This window comes from Colias philodice, chromosome 30 (genome assembly GCF_061535455.1).
Source record: "Colias philodice isolate Cphi_HAF_F1 chromosome 30, ilColPhil1 Martin Lab GWU primary, whole genome shotgun sequence".
Taxonomy (NCBI): Eukaryota; Metazoa; Arthropoda; class Insecta; order Lepidoptera; family Pieridae; genus Colias; species Colias philodice.
The window spans coordinates 3,756,770-3,778,514 of NC_143115.1; the positions used below are offsets into that span (position 1 = coordinate 3,756,770).

Here is a 21,745-nt window from a genome sequence, read left to right on the forward strand (position 1 = left end):
TGAGCTGTTGCAACATTTAATTCTTATATCTCAAACTGAAAATTTAGTGTTTAAAGCGAGTGAGGCAAATTTAGTAAAACTAGAAGAAACTATTAATGTTAAATCGTATATTAAACAAAACCAGATTACGTTCATAATGGAGGTTCCAATTACAGATAATTATACTTATAACTATTACAAATTATACTCTATACCTATGTACCGTGAATCCGATAGTAATACCGTTTCCATTTTTCCTAAATATCCTTACCTGTTGGCAAAGGGGATGAAATACTTACCGGTCGTAAAACCGTGCCGATCGCTCGCTGCTGGAGAACAATTTTTATGCGATGAACAAAATCAAACGCCATATCCTGAAACTACTTGCATAGAACAACTGCTTAAATTTGAAGGAAACCCAATGCACTGCGAACAACAGCTAATCAATATAGAGAATGTGAGAATTCAAAGAATCACACCTATAAGTTGGATACTTTTCTCAAAATACAGAAATACTCTGACTCAAATTTGCAATGGTGATGTCAGCAAATATCCTGTCGTGGGCACATACATAATGACCATCGACGAACCATGTAGCATCGAGATCCAGAATATAACGATTCGCCCTCACCAAGTAATCACTGAGAATGATCCTGTAGAACCAACAAAAATTATAGTTTTGCCGCAATTACCTGTGAATAGAACTCCAATATTATCCAGTACACGTGTACTCAATATGCGAGGCATCAACCTGGACGAAGTTAAATATATGTCAACGATATTAAAGCAATCAGTGTTCAGTGATAGTGAAATGGTTAACAGTGAAAGAAATTTTAGATTCAGTGCTACTTTAGGCTATACGTCTCTATTTTTAATCTTTGTACTTGTAATTCTATTTTTACTTTACTTACTTCGTTATAAGATATTAAATGTAACATGTCTGCGAAATCATCGGATAGTTATTAAAAATGAACAAACCGATAATTTCGCACTTAAGGAGGGAGGAGTTACGCATCCACCCCAACCCTCGGTATTAGGTTGAGCAATAGCCTTCCGCTGGCCTCAGCAAGACCACCGGAGAGTTCTTGCAATTTAGCATAAGCGTTGCAGTTATTGAAAAACATTTATTTCGCAATAAGGTATCGATTGTATCATTGCATGTAATTCTGGCATTAACATTTGTGACTCCAAATCGTCCACTTGTTATAGTTAAATCATTAAATAAGTTTAATTTTAATTTTATTTTATTTTTTTAAAAAAAGTCAAATCGCTCCCGCAAAGTTTAACTACCTATTTTCGTTGTTTTATTTCAAGTGAACACGGCCATACAATTTTGTCACGAGCCGCCTATGATTGTAGGTACTTTTGTTAGGCTCCTTCGTCGTCCGCGTCGCGTCGGCTCGAAAGTTCTTGATTTCATTGTCACGCGCTATGATTTGCGCGCGGATTTTCTTGTGTTGTGAATTTATTTTTGTATTATTATTATTTGTTATTTTTTTTTATTTTATTGATTCAAATAAAATATTTCACTAGTATGCATTTGAGACTATATTGTATTATGTATAATTTATCGTAGGTATAGTTATTCTTATAACGCAGTTATATTTTCGGTGGGACAATTTGACCCGTGATTTTTCTGAAATATCACCACGTTGCAAATCACATCAATCATACACACGTATGACGAAAGTATAGTGGCTAACATTGACTCATCAGTTCATCACTGAAACCAGTGATAAATCAGTATATCATATTTTATTGTGTTTGAATATTTTTTAAACAACGATATATACAATATTATTATAAATCGGTAAACTACCAAAGTACTTCCGAATTTTCAGACAGACAAACAAGTAGTTTGAACACGCATTTTTCTTATACTAGTAGCAAAAATCAAAACCATAATATTATGTTTACCTACTATATTTTACTAAAAGTCGAGTGCGTCGAAATCGTAAATAATAGGTAATATAATGTTTTTCACCTTCCTGGTTATTTTCCCATAGTAAATAGTGTTTTAGGTTTGTTGTTGTAGGTAGGAATAATAATAATTATTCTTACTTGTTGGTTATGAAATGTATATTGAAATAATTTACTTTTACAAATCATTAGTGATATTAGTTTTGAGTGAAAATGCTTGGATCAGCATAATATTATATGGTACTTCAAATACATGTTTTGATAAAAAAACAATAGTGTAATAAAATAAAACTGCGTTTTATTGTAATCAATGTTGACAGTTTTAAATTCCAAAATTATTGATCAATAAAATAGTTTACACCAACAAATATAACTTTTATTTTTATAACCATCGTTCATAATATAAACCGTAGCAGGTGGCGTTTTGAAGTTCTGTCTACTCATACAGAAAAATGGAAAACTTGTTTTTTTTGTAAACAATTTATTACTCATTATTGTTGTTTGGCTGTGTGTTTGGCAACTCGAAGCGTGGTCGTCCGTCGTAGGTACTTTTGTTTTGTTACTCAGGAGGATAACCTCAGACTGTAGACACTGTAGTGATGTCAAGACAAATGTGCGAAAGACTGTAAAGTCAGACGCTAATTTAGAAGACGGGCTACCCATTGGGGCTGTTGAAATTGTCTGGAGATCCTTTTGGAACTCATCCATTCTGTGGTTAAACACTTCAAACATCTGATCAATAGACTGTGTGATGGATTCCATATTAGTTTTAGTGCAGTGGCAGTGTAAATGTTGTTGTTGAGGTTATGTAAATTTAACACTTTAGTTAACTACCAAGATATAAAGAAATGAGGATAGGACACAATAACTATTGGTTGAGGTATTTATAAACTCATAATATACTTTTAAAAAAATCACGTTTTAATAAATTTCTAGAATTAAATTAGAACAGCTGATTCAAAATAGCCTAAAAAATCTTAATAATAATAATTACGCTTCACAGCAAGAAGAAATGTACCATATGTACCCGCACAAAGTCGATATTGTGTTGCCTACCGTTCGACTCAATGGCTAGGGTTGTAACTACCTTTAATAATTATTACCAAACTAATAAACCGAGTGATGCGAAATAACCATAATTCTTTTAGAGTTTGATAAAATGATCAGGCAGGTATTTTCTTTAATCCTCTGAATTCTCGGTTACTAAATTGTATCGTTGAAATTATTCTTAATCGCGTAAATTTAATAAATAATCATATGGAAAACACTTTTCATTTGTTTTTTTACTTTCACGCCCAACTACTATACAATAATTACGTTGTTTCGGTATTTTGACGAGAAAACGCAGGAAACATCCGTTGTATCATTTTAGATAGATTGTATATTTTGTATCTGTAGAATTGAAATCAAAGCTATGTATATGTTGTCTCCATTCTTTTCTTATCGGATTGTTGATCCCAATGCGAATGCGTCACTTAAATTTTATAAAAGACAATTAAGAACATCAAAAATAAAGTGATACGTAAATATTTCACAGTGCAATATATTATGTAATTAATAATAATTATATATTTATGAAAAAATAATTACATCAGATTTAATAATCGCAATTGTTTTGAATGTACATATGAATAAATGATTACATCATAATAGTAATAATCACAATTGTTTTATTTCCCATTTGTTGCAACCCTAGCATATTTTCATGTAGCAGCAGAAGTACCTACACTGGCGGCGCGGCGGCATCGTGCGACATCAAAGGCATTGCCTTACTAGGTAAGTTTATAATGATTAACTCTTTTAATTATTTTTGACTTTACTCATTTCTTTTATTATATAATTTACGTTTTACTTTTACAGAATCCGATTCAATGGATTATGAAGACGAGTCACACAACGCCATACGATAGTGATGATGAATGAACATTTCAATAAATGCATGCGTGTTTTTTTATGTTGTTTTGTAATTGTTAATTGTTTCTTAAATAAAGAAATAAACTAAATATTTAAATGATGATTTGTTATTTGCAACACAACTTTATATTTGAGATTCTTTACAAATGTATATTTAGTTTTGTATCATCAAATTTATAAATTTTATTCCATAGTTTTCAAAATTAAATGTAAATGACCATAAAAACATTAATAAAGTAAATCATTGATGTATGGTCAGGGAACGTAATACATATATACATCTGACCATGTAGAAGCTAAGTCTTGTTGACTGCTGAAGTCTGTAAAGTTTTGTTGTCTGCTGAAGTCTGTACGCAATGAAAATGTCTGCCGTTTCGAAAATAAGTTTTTAAGACCCTAATAAATAAAATATATGAATGGCAGATCTGGTCAAATACTTTCAAAATTGTATTTTTTTCAGCACTTTCATAAGTGTCTGCCAGAATGTTATCCGCGTGATAATGGTCTGCCATTGTTATTTTCCGATAGTAATAATAATCTATTTTCAAATATCAAAATGGCAGACGTGGTCAAATGGTTTCAAAGTTCGCCAAAAATTTCCACCTGTCTTACCTAAGCGCGCGCCCCGTCCACCACTCTGGGCTTAGTGACTCCTCATCTCATGTATAGTAGGTATAGGGGAATCAACACACAAAAATCCAGGTCTGGTCAAATACATACAGGTAGCTTTGCGCTAGCTCTCTAGCTATTACTTCTTATGGAGAGAAAACGTAAACATGTACCACGGGCGAAGCCGGGGCGGACCGCTAGTAAATAATAAAATAATAAATAGTGTATTAGATTTGTTATTGTATCTTGTATACCTACGAATAATTATTCTTACGTCTTGTTGGGAAATGTTCAAATACCTACCTATTGAAATAATTTACTGTTACAAATCATTAGTGTTATTAGTTTTGAGTGAATAGGCATGGATCAGAAATTCAGAATATAATATGCTACTAACTACTCAAATACATACATGTTTACACAACAAACACCACTGACCTCTATAACTATAAGTTATAGAGGTCAGTGACCGTCAGTGACAAACACTATGGATACCTACGCTCGCGAATGCAAATTCGGTGATTTACTAATTATTGATACCTAGTCATTGAATTCGTTTTGAAATAGCCTGTACTTTGTAATTTTTAGTGTTATAGACATTTATAAAATGTGGTGCTCATTTTTTTGTAATAAATCATCCCGAACGCTATTGTATTTTCGTTGTTTTATTTCAAGTGAACACCTATACAATTTTGTCACGAGCCGCCTCTGGCCTCTGGGTGAAATAAACAAGTCAAATGATTTTTGTTCTAATTGTATTTTGGTAGTAGTTTGTTTAGAATTTACATTACCATTGTTTAATTTTTACCTACTATATTTTACTAAAAGTCGAGTGCGTCGAAATCGTAAATATCTTTTTCACCTTCCTGGTTTTTTTACATAGTAAATAGTGTTTTAGATTTGTTGTTGTATGAATAATTATTCTTAGCATAATATTATATCATAGGTATATGCTACTTCAAATACATGTTTTGATAAAAAAAACAATAGTGTAATGTAATAAAATAAAACTGCGTTTTATTGTTATCAATTTTGACATTATTTATTTCCCAAAATTACAACAAAATAGTTTACGCCAACAAATATAACTTTTATTTTTATAACAATCCTACTTGTTTTACATTCACGCCATCTAGACTTAAATCTTTATCATTTTTGTATACGTCTGTGTGTGTAAACGACCCTGTATGCAATGACAGATGTTATAATGCATTTTTTTACCGAATTGGGTGGATTTTAAGGCAATGATATGACATATTTCAATAAAATATAATATTCAGTAACCGCCATGACTATTCCTACGACCTTAATCTTTTCCAATTACGCAAAAACTCAAATAAACTAGAAATGTAGAATTCAGCGCCATCTAGCGGGACATTGGCTGGGAACAGATCGTAGCAATCACCTTAAGTAAATTTATCTGCCTTATTTATTAGCACATTATCGAGTTTTCAGATTTCTTGCAGACTAGCTGTGCTCCGCGGTTTTACCCGCAGTGCTTCGCTCCTGTTGGTCTTAGTGAAATAATATTATATTGCACATAGCCTTCCTCGATAAATGCGCTATATAAAACCGAAAGAATTTTTCAAATCAGACCAGTAGTTCCCGAGATTAGCGCGTTCAAACAAACCAACAAACGAACTCTTCAGTTTTATAATATTAGTATAGATTATTAAATGTGTAGTATCATAACTTCAAACATTTTGAACATATTTTGATATTATAATGTGTTTTTATGTTATAAATGAACATTCCTCTAATATTTTGTTTTCTCATATTCATTTTTTTTAATTAAATCTCACCTGGCATATCTATGATGGATATCATGTCGCCGACTTCAAAACTGATTTCGTCTCGTGCCTGCAAACATTAATAAAAATATATTTCATTTATTATATATCTTGATCTTGATGATTATAAATATTTAATAGCAAGCTACTTATTTTTCAATATATTTTGGTACTACAAATCTATGATATAAAAGCGGTCCCCAGGCTTCACCCGTGGTACATGTTTACGTATTCTCTCTATAAGAACCATCCTCGTACATCAAGGAATATCATTAAAAAAAAATTTACGAAATCGGTTCAACCGTTCTCGAGTTATCCGCTTATCAACACACTTTGCGATTGATTTTTATATTATAGACTAGCTTCCGCCTGGTGTTTTGATAAAAGGTAGCCTATGTCTACCCCTCTCAGGGTCTAAACTCTTAAGATTGTCTGTGCCAAATTTCATCAAAATCGGTTGAGAGGTTTAAGCGGGAAAGCGTAACAGACAGACAGACAGAGTTACTTTCGCATTTATAATACTAGCGGTCCGCCCCGGCTTCGCCCGTGGTACATATTTCGCAATAAAAGGTAGCCTATGTTCTTTCGCAGGGTCTAAAGATTATCTGTGCCAAATTTCTTTAAAATCGGTCCAGTAGTTTATGCGTGAAAACCATACATACATACAAACCTTTCCTCTTTATAATATTAGTATAGATTATATAATATTAGTAGGATAAATTTACCTGCGAGACATATTTCCTGACTGAATAAGCGGCTGCAACTGCTGGCGTGTTTATTGAACTGGAGTCTTCATTCGACACTAATAATTTGTGACCTTAAATAGAAAATAATATTATTTTAATTTTAATTTTTTATTCATTGAAAAAACGTGATCACTACTTAAATATATAAATATAATGTGGAACTACTGGTCCGATTTGAAAAATTCTTTTGGTGTTAGATAGCTCATTTATCAAGGAAGGCTATAGGCTATATATCATCACGCTAAGACCAACATGAGGGGAGCCACGCGGGTGAAACCGCGGGGCGCAGCTAGTTATTAATATTTAATGGTTATAAATATAATAAAATAATAACTACATGCATGGTTGTTAGGTTGAGCATTTTAATTATACATGTGAAATTTTATTCAAAATAGGTATAGTACAATTCATGATTGACAAACAGATATACGAACAAAATAAGGAACGGCTGGACCGATTTTGACGGGACTATCACTGACGGATAGCTGTTGTTATACGGAGTAACTTAGTTTACTTTTTATATCGATATTTCCACAGGAACATTAGGAAACCGCGGGGCGCAGCTAGTATACAATATAGATAATAAAATACATAACAATAAAAACTCACCCTTATTATCCATCTGCAGCCAGTTCAAAGCTGGTCCACAATTGATGGAATCGTCCGCTATGATAGATAGATGATGCACATAGTCCGATATCAACTGCCTATATTCAACTTCATCTTGCACTAATTCTGGAGTCATGGCTTCTTTTAAATTTGGTAAACCGGAGACTTTTCGGTCGTATATACACCTGTAAAAGAGAAAATGTTTTATTGTACAAAAAAATTGGTTGTTTGTAAAGTAGGTTTACGATCGAGATGTTTACGTGATAACGTCTTATTGGTGGCAGCGCTCGAGATGAGACGGGAGATCGGTCCGTCTCTCTCTCGTTTATATACCTGGGATCGCGCTCGTGAGGTTTTGGTGTGACACAAGTTTCTGAACATGTCACCCGACTAAAACGATTTTAAAAACGTTATCACGTTAAAATAATACATTTATACAGTTTGATTAACATTAAAAACAAATTTTATTGAAAAGAAGTTTATACATATATTATGTATACAGTGTGGAAATTTTCAAGGGGCCCTGGAGGGAAAGTACTTGAAATTCTGGAGATAGCAAATTTTACTGAAAGGAAACATTCCTTTATTTTTAAAATAAATAGAACTGCATTCATCGATTGTCGAAAATTCTTTCGTAAGTAGATGAAAAACGGGATGCTTTTGACAAAATTTTCGTTTTTTTTAGATTAACGGCTGGTTATTTCAATATAATTTTTTAGATAAGACATAACATTAAGATCAATATTGGGAGAAGCCTCTGGCTCCTGAGGCACAGTTTTAAACTAGTTCGGGAGCCGAAGGGCTCATTATTTTTACCTGTATTATTATGTCAATATAGATTTTTATTATCATTTTTTTTTTATTTCACTATCATACCATTTTTTGCGTAAAAACAACAATTAAGACCTATGAAATATATCGTCCAGCTGCAGGAAATTCATTCATATTATAATAAAATCGTAGGAAAGTCTAAACAGTACATTGAATATTTTTTTTAAATAATACTTGGGGCGTGATTTACAATAGATACCGCAGTCAAAAATATAGTTTTTAGAATTTTTGTCCGTCTGTATGTCCACACACCTGTGCAACATGTCGTCCAACTGCAGAAAGTTGTCCATGTTCCTTGTGAGTGTCCACTCTCGCACATCACTCGCTTCCGTCCAACTGGCGCTTAGTGTTTTGCTATCCGTACTGTCGTTGGACGAATTCACGTGTGAACGGACCTTAAGGCAGACCCAACCTGAAAAGTAATAAATCGTTTAAGGAATATAAATAATTAAACTTAAATGGTTAAAGATGGCTGTCACAGTGGTGAATATATAGGGGAAAATTGTCAAGTAACGGTTAGGAATAATTACGTGTTAATGTGGGAACGCATCTTGGCAAATTATCATTCATCAAAGCCGTCAAAAGGCAGTTAAATTTCAGATAAATTGTAGTTAAAGAAAAAAAGAGGCATTATCAAAATCATCATATTCATACATTAATTATGAAATAAATACATAGATTTAAGTAAATTAAATACTGTACAAAAATTATGTTACCACCCTTTATTTCTTCAAAAACTGACACCACTATCAACATTAGACAATTAATCATGCAAAAAAGTACATATAACATAATAAATAACTAAAATATATTATACCTTCACCCTCAAGCGGGGGCCCTTCCACGGCCTCACAAGGCACCAATTCCACACTTAGGCCTCCGAGCGACACCCTTTCGTAGTGGAAATGAGCGCATTCCTCCAACTTTGGGAATCGGCAAGCTGGTGGGGGCGCCGGCTGAAATTAACGTAAGATTTCTGTTAGTTTTATGGTATAAAATGAAATTTATTCATATAAAATTTTACTATCGTTTTTATTCTGTTTTTACAAGTTTGCTTTTTAATAAATTTTCAATTAGGTCATCATGCTCCCAATTTATTAAATTTATACATAAGAATTAAACAAAACTTTGCCGATCGATAATGTTAAGTTTTTCTTAACATTATCGCCATACATACACCAGTTTATCAACATAGAAATATCCATTCTTGCCTTAGGAGCTTGAACTATGTGAGCATTTAACAATTTCACTTATTTCGCATATTATTTTTCCTAAAACAACCATTTTTCACCTTTGTCCTAAAAAACTGACTATGTATTTCAATAAAGGTCATAAAACACTATCTACCCTTTATTTTCACCATTCTTTTTCATTTTTATTTTGTCTGTGTTAGAAAGCACCATCTACCCATTATTTTCCCTGAAATAAACCGTCTTTTTCAAATTTTCATAAAAAAAGTGGAAAAACTCACCGTCTCATCGAAATCGAACGCGCCTGCGTGTGGTGCCGACTGGCTCATCGCCGAGCCGGGAGTCACCGGCGTTATAGACAGCGCCGTGAGCGACATCGTACCTGAAAATTTAAATGGGTAATCAAACAAAAGGAATTTGAAATGCGATTTATTCATCTCACGACACGACATCACGCGTGAACGGGTGGACCGATTTCGATAATTTTTTTTATTTTATTATATTCCTTGAAGTACGAGGATGGTTCTTACGGAGAGAAAATGTAAATATCTTCCACGGGCGAAGCCGGGGCGGACCGCTAGTATTATAAAGAAACGGGTAGTTGGTAAATTTCTTTCATTTTATGCGTTAAATACATGGAAATTAGGAGTTGGGGGTATTTTTAAAAAATGTACTTTTAATTAAATACTAGCTGCGTCCAGCAGTTTCGCCCGCGTAAATAAGCTTTTCCTTTAAATCCTAATCCTTATGTAATACTAGCTGCTCCGCGCGGTTTCACCCCCGTGGCTCCACCCCTGTTGGTCGTAGCGTGATGATATATAGCCTATAACCTTCCTCGATAAATGGGCTATCTAACACCGAAAGAATTTTTCAAATCGGACCAGTAGTTCCCGAGATTAGCGCGTTCAAACAAACAAACAAACAAACAAACAAACTCTTCAGCTTTATAATATTAGTATAGATCAGAATAATATTTAAAGCCTCATAAATATGTTTAGTTACGTATCTTGTAACTATGTATAAGTTGCATTTTTGAACTAAATTAATTTTGTTTTAAAAACATAACAATACAATATATTTACCCGGCGTTTCCCGTTTGCACTCCGTGTCATTCGACTTCCTTGTGCTCCGCGACTCCGAGCTGAAACGCACCGATCTGAAATAGCCAATAAATAAATTACCTATTGCAAAAAGGTTACTCAATTTTAATCACTACATAGTATATAACAAAGTCGCTTTTTCTGTCCCTATGTCCCTTTGTATGCTTAAATCTTTAAAACTACGGAATGGATTTTGATGCGGTCTTTTTTAACAGATAGAGTGATTCAAGAGGAAGGTTTTAGTATATAAAAACCGGCCAAGTGCGAGTCGGGCTCGCGCACAAAGGGTTCCGTAGCAGCAAATATAATAAATTACAGTTAAATCAACCTATCTCAAAAACTATAAGAGATACTTTGATCAAACCAAAAATCGTTGAAAGAGTTAATTAGCATGCATCACCTCTATTTTTTTTAGAATTTTATACCCCGTAGTTATAAAAATAGAGGGGGGGGGACATACTTTTTACGACTTTGAGAGCTGATATCTCAAAAACCGTTCACTTTAAGAAAAATGTTTTTTAGAAAACTTTATATCATTTTAAAAGACCTTTCCATTGATACCCCACACGGGTATGTACATCGAAAAAAAAAATTTCATCCCTCAGTTACATGTATGGGGGGCCCCACCCCCAATTCTTTTTTTTACTATTTAGTGTCATATTTTTGTAGCGGTTCATACAACACATATTCCCATCAAATTTCATCACTGTAGTACTTATAGTTTCCGAGTAAATCGGCTGTGACAGACGGACAGACGGACAGACGGACAGACGGACATGACGAAACTATAAGGGTTCCGTTTTTGCCATTTTGGCTACGGAACCCTAATAAAAAGCGGGCGAAGCCGCGGGCTGTAAGCTAGTAACTTCTAAATAAATCAGATAACTAGTACGTCGCGTCGTTTATGAACCGATTTAGATGACACTTTCTTTCAAAACACAATAAAAAAGATCGAGTGTACCGAGCACACGTGTCAGAAGTGAAACGTCTTAGGCAAGATTCAAAGATATCAAAATCGTCGCCTTACTCCATGACGTGACCGTATTTCCATTATGCGACCTTGAAATTTTACTCTCAACGGGCCTAAAGAAGTTTTACTTAAAAAAAAAAAACAATTAAAATGTATCACATACCTATGGAAGCTGGTAGAACATCTCGAATCCTTTTCCGTCTCGAACGCGCGGGCAGCGAGCGATTGGCACGACATCACCGACCCGTGGGGGGATCCCTGTAACATAAGGACACATTGTAAGTACCTACTGGCTACTATACTTATTTAATAGATGATCTGCGGATCCCTGTAACATAGGAGTTAGGACACGTATTGAAGTGAAACTTCTTTATCGGGGTTGGAAAAAAATTTAGTGTAACATTTTTTCGTTACGCGTGCCATCTTTTTCTTATCCCTACCACGCGTGATTCGACGTATTTCTGTAAGTTGTATGTATATAGTAAATTATTTTTTGAAAAATAAGGTCATAAAGAAGTTTCACTTCTTACGTGTGTACACTAGTACACGCACACATTTTTTTTAAGTACTAAAGTACTTACTGGCAAGTATACTTATGACTTATGTAATAGATGATCTGCTAAAAAACATCAAAAGAGGATCCTTATATCCAGGTAGGTATTTATCAATAAATTAATTTTGACCTACATAATTAACAGCGTTGTAAGTTTGATTCCCAGGATGTTTATTTTACTCGACAAAAAAAAATAATTTTATTTGCTCTTTACAAAACGGTTTCATAGGCGACGGAAAAGACAAGCAAGAGTATTATCAATCTACTATCTGCCTGCTTTTTTTTGCAATATTGCGATACGTTAAAAAAATGTGTGTGTGTACTAGTGTACACACGTAAGAAGTGAAACTTATTTTTCAAAAAATAATTTATTACTTTAAGCAACTTTACAGAAATACGTCGAATCACGCGTGGTAGGGATAAGAAAAAGATGGCGCGTAACGGAAAAATGTCACGCGTAACGAAAAAATGTCACACTAAATGTTTCACTTCAAAAACACATACAAAATCTGTTATTTAAACACAGCAAAAAAAAATGTATGATTACAAGCCATTTTACCCTCATTTCGACTTGTCAAACTATCCAAAGCACTTGAATAGCGTTCACTAATCTTATCTAAAATTAACGACTACCACTTAAGTAAGAGGTACTTGAGTTTTGATTTATTTTACCGTTAACCTATTTCGGCACGTGCTATCGAGTTTTTAGATAGTCTTTTAGTTAGATACTAGATGAATTCGTTTTGAAATATAATCTAGGTTCAAAATTTAGCTTATGACTAGCTGTGCCCCGCGGTTTTACCCGCGTGGCTCCGCTCCTGTTGGTCTTAGCTTGATCATATATTAGCCTATAGCCTTCCTCGATAAATGGGCTATCTAACACCGAAATAATTTTTAAAATCGGACCAGTAGTTCCTGAGGTAAGCGAGTTCAAACAAACAAACTCTTCAGCTTTATAATATTAGTATAGATTAACTTGACTTGTGAGAAGGTGCTTATCTTCCATAACAATTACTCTGTCTACCTTAAATGGTTGCTGTGATACGCAGTTTTAAATTATATCATAAAATACAATCATTTTTCCTACACATTCAGACTCTAACGACACACGTAACGATGCAAATCAAATCACTATTCATCCATACACAATATTACGCAGTAAACATCGCATGATACATACATAGTTAATGGCGGTTAATGGCGACAAATTAACGACAGCACGCACACGCCTCTTCACTACATGATAGATGAGACTCGCCTTGGACGACGCGCGTCCGTCATGATTATACTATACTAGCTTTCCGCCCGCGGCTTCGCCCGCGCAGTCTAAGAAAAACCCGCATAGTTTCCGTTCCCGTGGGATTTTCGGGATTGCGTCATTTTCCCGGGATAAAAAGTAGCCTATGTCCTTTCTCGGGTATCAAAATATCTCCATACCAAATTTCATGCAAATTGGTTCAGTAGTTAAGGCGTGATTGAGTAACAGACAGACAGACAGAGTTACTTTCGCATTTATAATATTAGAATGGATTAGATTTCCGACTCGTTTGCAAAGAAAAACCCCCATAGTTGTAATTCCTGTGGGATTTCCGGGATAACAAGTAGCCTATGACTTATTCTTGGTCTACAGCGACCTACTTACTAAATTTCATAGTAATCGGTTCAGTAGTATTTGCATGAAAGAGTAACAAACATCCATCCAACCTCACAAACTTATGCATTTAAAATATTAGTAGGATTGTATTGCCATGTGGGCTGCGTGTATGTATGTTTTTGTGAACCAACAGTCGACAGATTACTAAATGATTATGTAACTAACTATGTAACTAATATGTTGTTTATTAGTTTTTGTCCTATAGCAGTTTTAAGTATTTAACATTTGCACTTGATCTAGAAAATATCCATCAAGTAACTCAAAAACGACAAAAGAATCAACTAAATTCTATTCCTCTTTATTTTGCTCTATGATATAGTCACTAACTTAATTGCATCCTATTAAATAAAACTAAATCCGATACAATAACCGCTTCACTATACTACTAATAATATTACCACATTATAACAGCCCATTAAATTACATCATCACTACATATTATAAAACAAAGCCGTCCGCGGCATCTGTCTAACAAAGTCATAAACTACTACATCGATTTTCATTCTGCTTTCAGCAATGGTTTTAGTATATTATGTTAAGTTTCAACCAATGCAGATGAAGGCACGGGCAGAAAGCTAGTAAGGTATGAACACATTAACACATCATAAGGTTGTACACACACTATCCAAACACTAACTGACCAAAAACACATCAACGCAGTCGGCAGTGTGCACTCGACATTATCACACTTACGTCGGTATGTGCGTGGGTACACGCTCCACACACTCAATTAAATAATAAATCAATACACAAACGCACTTCACACCTCCATGCTGAGACATTAAAGTGTTTCTTGGAATACATGATGATATTAAAATAGGATTTAAAATATACAGGGTGTAATCGTTAAGTGTGCACAGGCGATTATTCCGTAACTATTACAGATATCAAAAACCTTTAAACTGATATCGAAAGTACTTAACCTAATGAGTAAAATGGCCATAATACATTTTTAAAAATAAAACGAGAAATATTAATTTGCCTAGTTACTCCTGATTTTTTCAAACATTTTCTAGTGCATCATAATTCATACAGAAAGTGTCGGCCTAGACGAAACCACAGCGAGCAAATATTATATTAAATAAAAAATAAGCTTAACTAAGTTTTTATTTAAAACAAAAGCCCTTCAAGTGAGAGCTTTCATTCAGTAAAAACAGTAATTTAAAACACTTTAACAAATATTACAGTTTAAATAATTTGAACTTATTATTTTTATGTAGAAAAGTTATTAAAACAACACTGTTTCAACCACATGAGTAGAAAGACGGAACAGAGACTAAGCTTCTTAAGAACGTGCAAAATTGTTACCTATTTTGGTAGGGTTGTCACAATAGGTTAAGACAAATTAAACAAAACTACCTACTACAACCCAACCTGGGTGGGTTGGGTTGTAGTAGGTAGGTATGTACACACTTACAATACATACATACATACTTACAAATGCTAAACTTGTAATAATAATGAAAGGTAAAAACACACCGTGTACAATTCTCTTCTTATTAAAAAAGGACCTAATGAAATAAACGCAAGTAGGTACTTACTTGAAAAAGTAATAATCAAAATATTTACTCACCTATTGTACTCCTTGGGATAAATGAAATATGATATATTTTTAGTTTTTCTAGTGTTATTCATACACACAGTACAATAAACAACCATTTTTAACAATACAATATTACGTTTTATATTAAAATATTAAAACTTGCAAGTTGCAACTAATAAAACAAACAACATGCGTTTTATCAACTCTGAGACTGTCCTCAGCCTGTGCAAGCGCAAACCGGTTTTTTCCAGAATCGCTGCGTACGTGACAAGCGGCCTGCGGTCACACACACATGCCCCGCGTACTTGTAGTAGTGCAATCGATTCGCGCGGTTGTTTGAAGCTTAGTCTCTGTTCCGTCTTTCTACTCATGTGGTTTCAACTTCTGAAGTAATAGTTGTTATGAGGCAATAAAACATTTTATTTCTCTGAAAAAATGAGGAAGTAGTGTTTTGTTTGAAAATATTATTTCAAAAGTAGGTTTATGTTGTTTTATACATATATGATACCTGCATTTTTCTATGCTATGGAAATTAATTTCTTTGTGGGTTATGAGGACTTTTCTCGTAATTAAATGATACAAACACATTGCTAACCAGGTTGCTGGAAGAGATTGATTTTTAACATGCTTGTATTAGCTTCATCTGTATGTTTGAATGTAACCAACTCATTTAGAATCGATTTTGGCCCACTTTATAGGGTATATTAGGCACTAGCGGTCCGCCCCGGCTTCGCCCGTGGTACATACATATTTACGTTTTATCTACATAAGAATCTACAACAGAACTTCAAGGAATATAATAAAAAAGAATTATCGATATCGGTCCACCCGTTCACGCGTGATTCCGTGACAACGCGAAACGGGTTTCATTTTTATATATATACTACTAGCGGTCCGCCCCGGCTTCGCCCGTGGTACATATTAACGTTTTCTCTACATAAAAACCATCCTCGTACTTCAAGGAATATAATAAAAAAAGAATTATCGAAATCGGTTCAGCCGTTCTCGAGTTATGCGCTTACCAACACATTTTGCGATTCATTTTTATATATAAAGAAGAAGATAGATAAGGCCACCTATTCATAATATACTTATTATTTTAAATTCTCATATATCTTTTCCCTGTCTCTAATTGTAGGATAAAGAATAAATAAATAAATGTTTAGCCTTCATTGGCAGCATGATTCTTATATTATAAGAGTTCATAAAGCAAACCTAGTAACCTAGATACTTGAGTTGAGACTTGAGAGCCTATCTATTTACTTAATACATATATTAAATATTTATCTTTACTAATATTATATAGCTGAAGAGTTTGTTTGTTTGAACGCGCTAATCTCGGGAACTAATGGTCTGATTTGAAAAATTCTTTCAGTGTTAGATAGCTCATTTATTGAGGAAGGCTATAGGCTATATATATCATCACGCTAAGACCAAGAGGGGCGGAGCTAGCCTGTCTCTATAATATTTATTATGCAAGTAAAAATGCAAGCTGAAAATAGAACTTATATTTTAAAGTTATAGGTGATTTATTTTATCTTATTTCTTTCACCTATTTATAATCTTATAGCACAACACAACATAACAATACTTATAAATAAATACTTAAAGTTTTTAGTGATAAAATTTACCACACTCAATGAAACATTACATTAGAGAAATTTATCTAAATATCAGCTGAACTAATAGAATGTTCGTTCGTTCTTTTGATTGAACAGGATTATCTCAAGAACGTAAAACCAATATGTAAATGTCTTTCGGAATTAGGTAGCCCATTAATCGAAGAAGGCTATAGGCAACACAATATTAGACCAATAGAAGCAGAGTAATGCGGGTAAAGCCGCAAGGCACACCTTGTTATTTAGGTTTTATTATTAAGATGCACTTCCATGAACTTTAAAGTTAAACCACAGTTAAACTTAGCTATAATTGTAACACTTTAAAGTGACATAAAAATAGTATGGCTCTACACACAAGTCATACACACACACAACTAAAGTGCTGCGAAGATTTTAAGATACATAAATGATAATGGTCATGTATCCAATGTTAATCATACAATGTACATGCTTTATTAGCCCTATCAATGATTTAAATTTGTCCTGATTTCCCAAATGACAACTTATTTTCTACTAGCTTCCGCCCACGACTTTGTACGTGCATCCCCGTTTTCCCTGTTCCCGCAAGAATTTCGGGAAATCCTTTCTTAGCGGATGCCTACGTCCTAACATCTACCTGCATGCCAAATTTCAGCCCGATACGTCCAGTGGTTTGGGCTGTGCGTTGATAGATCACTATATCAGTCACCTTTGAGTTTTATATATATAGATTTCATATAATATGCTATTTATACTAGGTATGTGTGTTATTAACATTAAATAAATAAATAAATCAAAACACTTTATTGTACACAAGATAAGTTAAGAGAAAGACAATAAAAAACAGCACAAGAGGTTAAGGTACAGTAGGCAGTCTTATCGCTCATGAGCGATTTCTTCCAGACAACCATGTTATTGTATTACATTACATACATTACATATTTGTTTTGTATTAATATCTAAATTTCAAATGTAATCTGTGTGCTTTTCTTGGAGATGGCGAAACTATCAAGTAATAATATTGCTTGTACATATAAAAATCTATCAAAATCGTCCACTAATAAAAATAACTACAAAAGATAGCATGTATGGTAAAAATAATATTACACAAATATCAATGCACCTTATCACCATTTTAACTCCAAAATGATATATCATTTGAGAAATCAGGAGCTTTTAGAAAATAATAATATGAAGGGTATTATGAATGAATAGTTAATTTCATAGTAATAATAATGAAAATACAGTATTTCTATTAGAGCTAGAGTGAGCATAGCCAATTAGTCAAAATAGGGACAACAAAAAATGCATGCACTCACTTCAAGGCCTTTATAAGGATATGCTGTGCCAAAGGAAAATCAACCTTGTTACATATCTGGTTGAAGGTTTAAAATATGCTTTTATCAGCTTCACCTGTGTGTTTGTATGTTACCAACTCCTTTAGTCTTTAGACTTGATTTTGACTTTAAACGGACAGATTCAAGCTTTGTACACTTATCAAGGATCGGTGACAATACAATAATTTCATGAATTTAAGTGTGTTTTTTTGAAACTATATTATTTAATATAAATAAGCTTATTTTTGGCAGTGTGGATTGTTATATTGAACTTTTTAGTTCTTCAAGATAATTATTTAAATGCATTTAGATTTTTATAAATTATCAGCTGATTATACTGAACCTGCTTCATCTCATCAATCCTACTTTATTGAAAGTACTTAAGTAATTTACATAATATTATGAAACTTTTTAATTAAGTGATTTTAATATTTTTCTTAATACTTTTAAAGGTTTCAGCAAATTGCTTATTGCTCTCTCAATATTAGACATTTAGCAACCTACAATTTAAAATCAAACCTTTGGATACCATCAAACATTTTTAAACGCATAATATAATACTTCTATTTCGAATAAATTATTCTAAACAATGATCCATTCACCATTGTATTAAATTATGACATAGCCTTTTTGGCACAGCATATAGAGGGAAAACATGGACACAAATTAAAAAAAACATACAGACAACATATACGTGACAGCCAGGTTTTAGCTGCTCACATTCTGACCGCAGAGAAGCCACCCATCAGAACAGACCCCGAACATTCTCCTCATATCACTAATACACTTTATTTCGCACATGGATAGGTACGCCATAAAAACTTTATGAAAAAACACTGGTCACTTTAGTCTATGCTCGAAAAAAAATTGCAGTCGAAGTGTTCTTTTTTCGAATTCAAAATTGAATTCCACAACCAAGTCATGCGTATTCCAAATAGCCGCTATAGAAGGTACAATTTGTCAATAATTTACATCAAAATTTGGCACAGTATTTAGGGCAAAACAACCGTTTCGCACTTGAACGGTATCAAATCGTACGGTTTCATAAGCTTTTTGCAACGTTCCGCTCGACCACCGGGAACAAAACAAAAACTGCATCACAGTATTTCAACAGAAAAATCCACACTGGAACGGGGCTACAAAACAAAAATAGCACTGGCCACGACCGAAACGAAGTAATTTGATTTTACGCACAAATTTCGTGTTCACGCGTCGTTTGGCTTTTTGTTAATTAGTAAATAGCAACACAATTAATTCAGGAAAAAGGTTTTCCATCGAAAAATTAACTTGAATCGCAAATGAGAGGAATAATTCGATTTGACAGCGGCGCGCGTTCCCCGCCCCGCGCGGTCCGACTGTCTCTTTGAGCGGTCGATAATGGAGTTGCCACATGCATCATTTTTGCTTCGTTTTGTGGACAAATCGCAGATCTCGTTGCGAAGTATTTTTATGAACAAAAAATGTTGTGTTGATATATTCAATTGATTGGATAATAAGAATATTATTATTGGTAAATTTAATACATGCTATTTTAGATAGTAACTAACTAAAAGTATAAAACTCTTCTTTGTCACAAGGAAAAAACCTTTGAATAAAAAAAAAACTATTCTTTCAAAATTTCCCAAACATTTCTTTCATCTCTTTCTTAAAAAAGTACAATCAAACGATTTAAAACGATTCAATAACAGTATCTAGTCCGTGCATAAGAAAATTCATTTCACCCACACACATTGTTTGTAAATAATGGCCGACTTGGTGAGTCGTGTGACGCAACACTGTTTACGTTTGAAGGCATGTCGCCACAGGAAGCTGCATAATTAAAAAAACCGGTTCCATTTCCTTCGCGATTAGAGGAAAAAATTATATCCCTTTGATTTATAGCTAATAGTGATTAATAGATCGATTTATACAGTTTATTTAATATTGTATGCGTTTTTTTTTATTGGAGCTGATCCACTCATATACAATTTCTAGTTTCTTTGCTCTTTTATAATTAATCCTATAATTTATAACGTAACTTGTACCTGTACCGTTTTTACTCAAAATCAACCTTATCCTTAAATAATTGAATAATCAACAAACACATAATTTCCAATAAACGTAGATCTAGGATTATAGGATTTAAGCGAAGCCTTATTCAGCCGTTACAATTAATGAAAGTAAACATTCAATGCAGCTAAAGATATATGTACACATTTTACATATTACTATACATTTAGTAGCTTAAATAAATATACCTACCTACATTTTTTACCTCCAGTCCATAGATACATCTAACATCAGCATATTTCACGAAATATCTTACTGTTTCTCATGTTGTGTTTTCGGCAGCCATGACATAATATATTTACTATTTGTATTTACAACATCCATTGGCTAGCCAGTAGTACTATTTAATAACTAAGTATCTTCGCATTTTATAGGAGTAATAACTATTTTCAACTTCACTTAAAAATAATCTACAATTTCTATGTGAAAGTTTGAAGTCTGCTATTCAATCACGCAATATCAATTGAACGAGTTTTGACGAAATTTATTATTATTTATTTGTTCACATGTAATACTGGTTTCATCATTATACGCCCTAATCCTACACCCTAATACAGGAAGAATTTATCCTACTTCTTTTCAATATGAATATAAGTTCGACATCTTGCAGCCATATCTTTTTGATCGTGGAATATAATTTCTTTAACGACCATTATCATGTAAATTAATTGTATGTATAAGTTATATTTGATATTACGACTAGTACTACATATAATTAACATGCATAATATATTATCGTGACTCATAGACATTCCCCTGAAATCTGAATCTACTCCCTCGATTTTTCCTCTTAAAACATTAATTTGCAATAATCACACTTATAACTAAAATATTATCCATTCTAGATTAGACCACGATTTAAACAGAATCGTAACAACTAATTGCCGAGTGAAAATAACTTCCTGCATATTTTATTATGGTGTTAGAATTTGACGCGATTACGTTATTTCCGTGTCACTTTCTATAGTATAATAAACGCAAATAATTTGAGGTAGTCATAAAACAACTATGTAATTTAATGTATACCGTAATTTTCTTTTAGTGATGTCATGTTGTTACGTTTGTTAGATGACGCATCAACTTTATAGAGCAATTCGTGATTTAAAACGATAAAGAATATGCAAAAATGATTTTCGTTTAGTTACGTAATAAGCGACAAAACGACAAACTTTCAAGTTTCTACGCACTGACTCAATAAACTATAGCATAATGAAAAATACAGAAAGTATGTTTGGAATCTCCAAATGAGGAAAAGCGGGATAATGCAATTAGGAACATAGCAACACTGCGAATGTAATTGTCAAATAAGTTTTGACTGATTAGTCTAATTTACTTGTATTCAATAAACACAGA

The 21,745-nt window shown here is 33.3% G+C and overlaps 1 protein-coding gene across 2 annotated transcripts in view; it reads right to left on the minus strand.

Moving 5' to 3' along the window:
* CdGAPr (GTPase-activating protein CdGAPr) overlaps positions 1 to 21,745 on the minus strand; it is an 85,443-nt gene that overhangs the window by 27,746 nt on the left and 35,952 nt on the right. Inside the window, exons 1-9 of one of the 2 annotated variants that reach the window (XM_089713308.1) lie at positions 19,025 to 19,723; positions 11,822 to 11,916; positions 10,671 to 10,744; positions 9,870 to 9,970; positions 9,216 to 9,354; positions 8,651 to 8,810; positions 7,568 to 7,752; positions 6,938 to 7,029; positions 6,225 to 6,282 (exon numbers count right to left, since the gene is read on the minus strand). In XM_089713308.1, the coding sequence (XP_089569434.1) occupies positions 6,225 to 6,282; positions 6,938 to 7,029; positions 7,568 to 7,752; positions 8,651 to 8,810; positions 9,216 to 9,354; positions 9,870 to 9,970; positions 10,671 to 10,744; positions 11,822 to 11,916; positions 19,025 to 19,033 (913 nt within the window). In that variant the 5' untranslated portion in view covers positions 19,034 to 19,723. Of the gene's footprint in view, positions 1 to 6,224; positions 6,283 to 6,937; positions 7,030 to 7,567; positions 7,753 to 8,650; positions 8,811 to 9,215; positions 9,355 to 9,869; positions 9,971 to 10,670; positions 10,745 to 11,821; positions 11,917 to 19,024; positions 19,724 to 21,745 lie in introns of those variants that run through there. The other variant, XM_089713309.1, reaches the window with a different exon arrangement.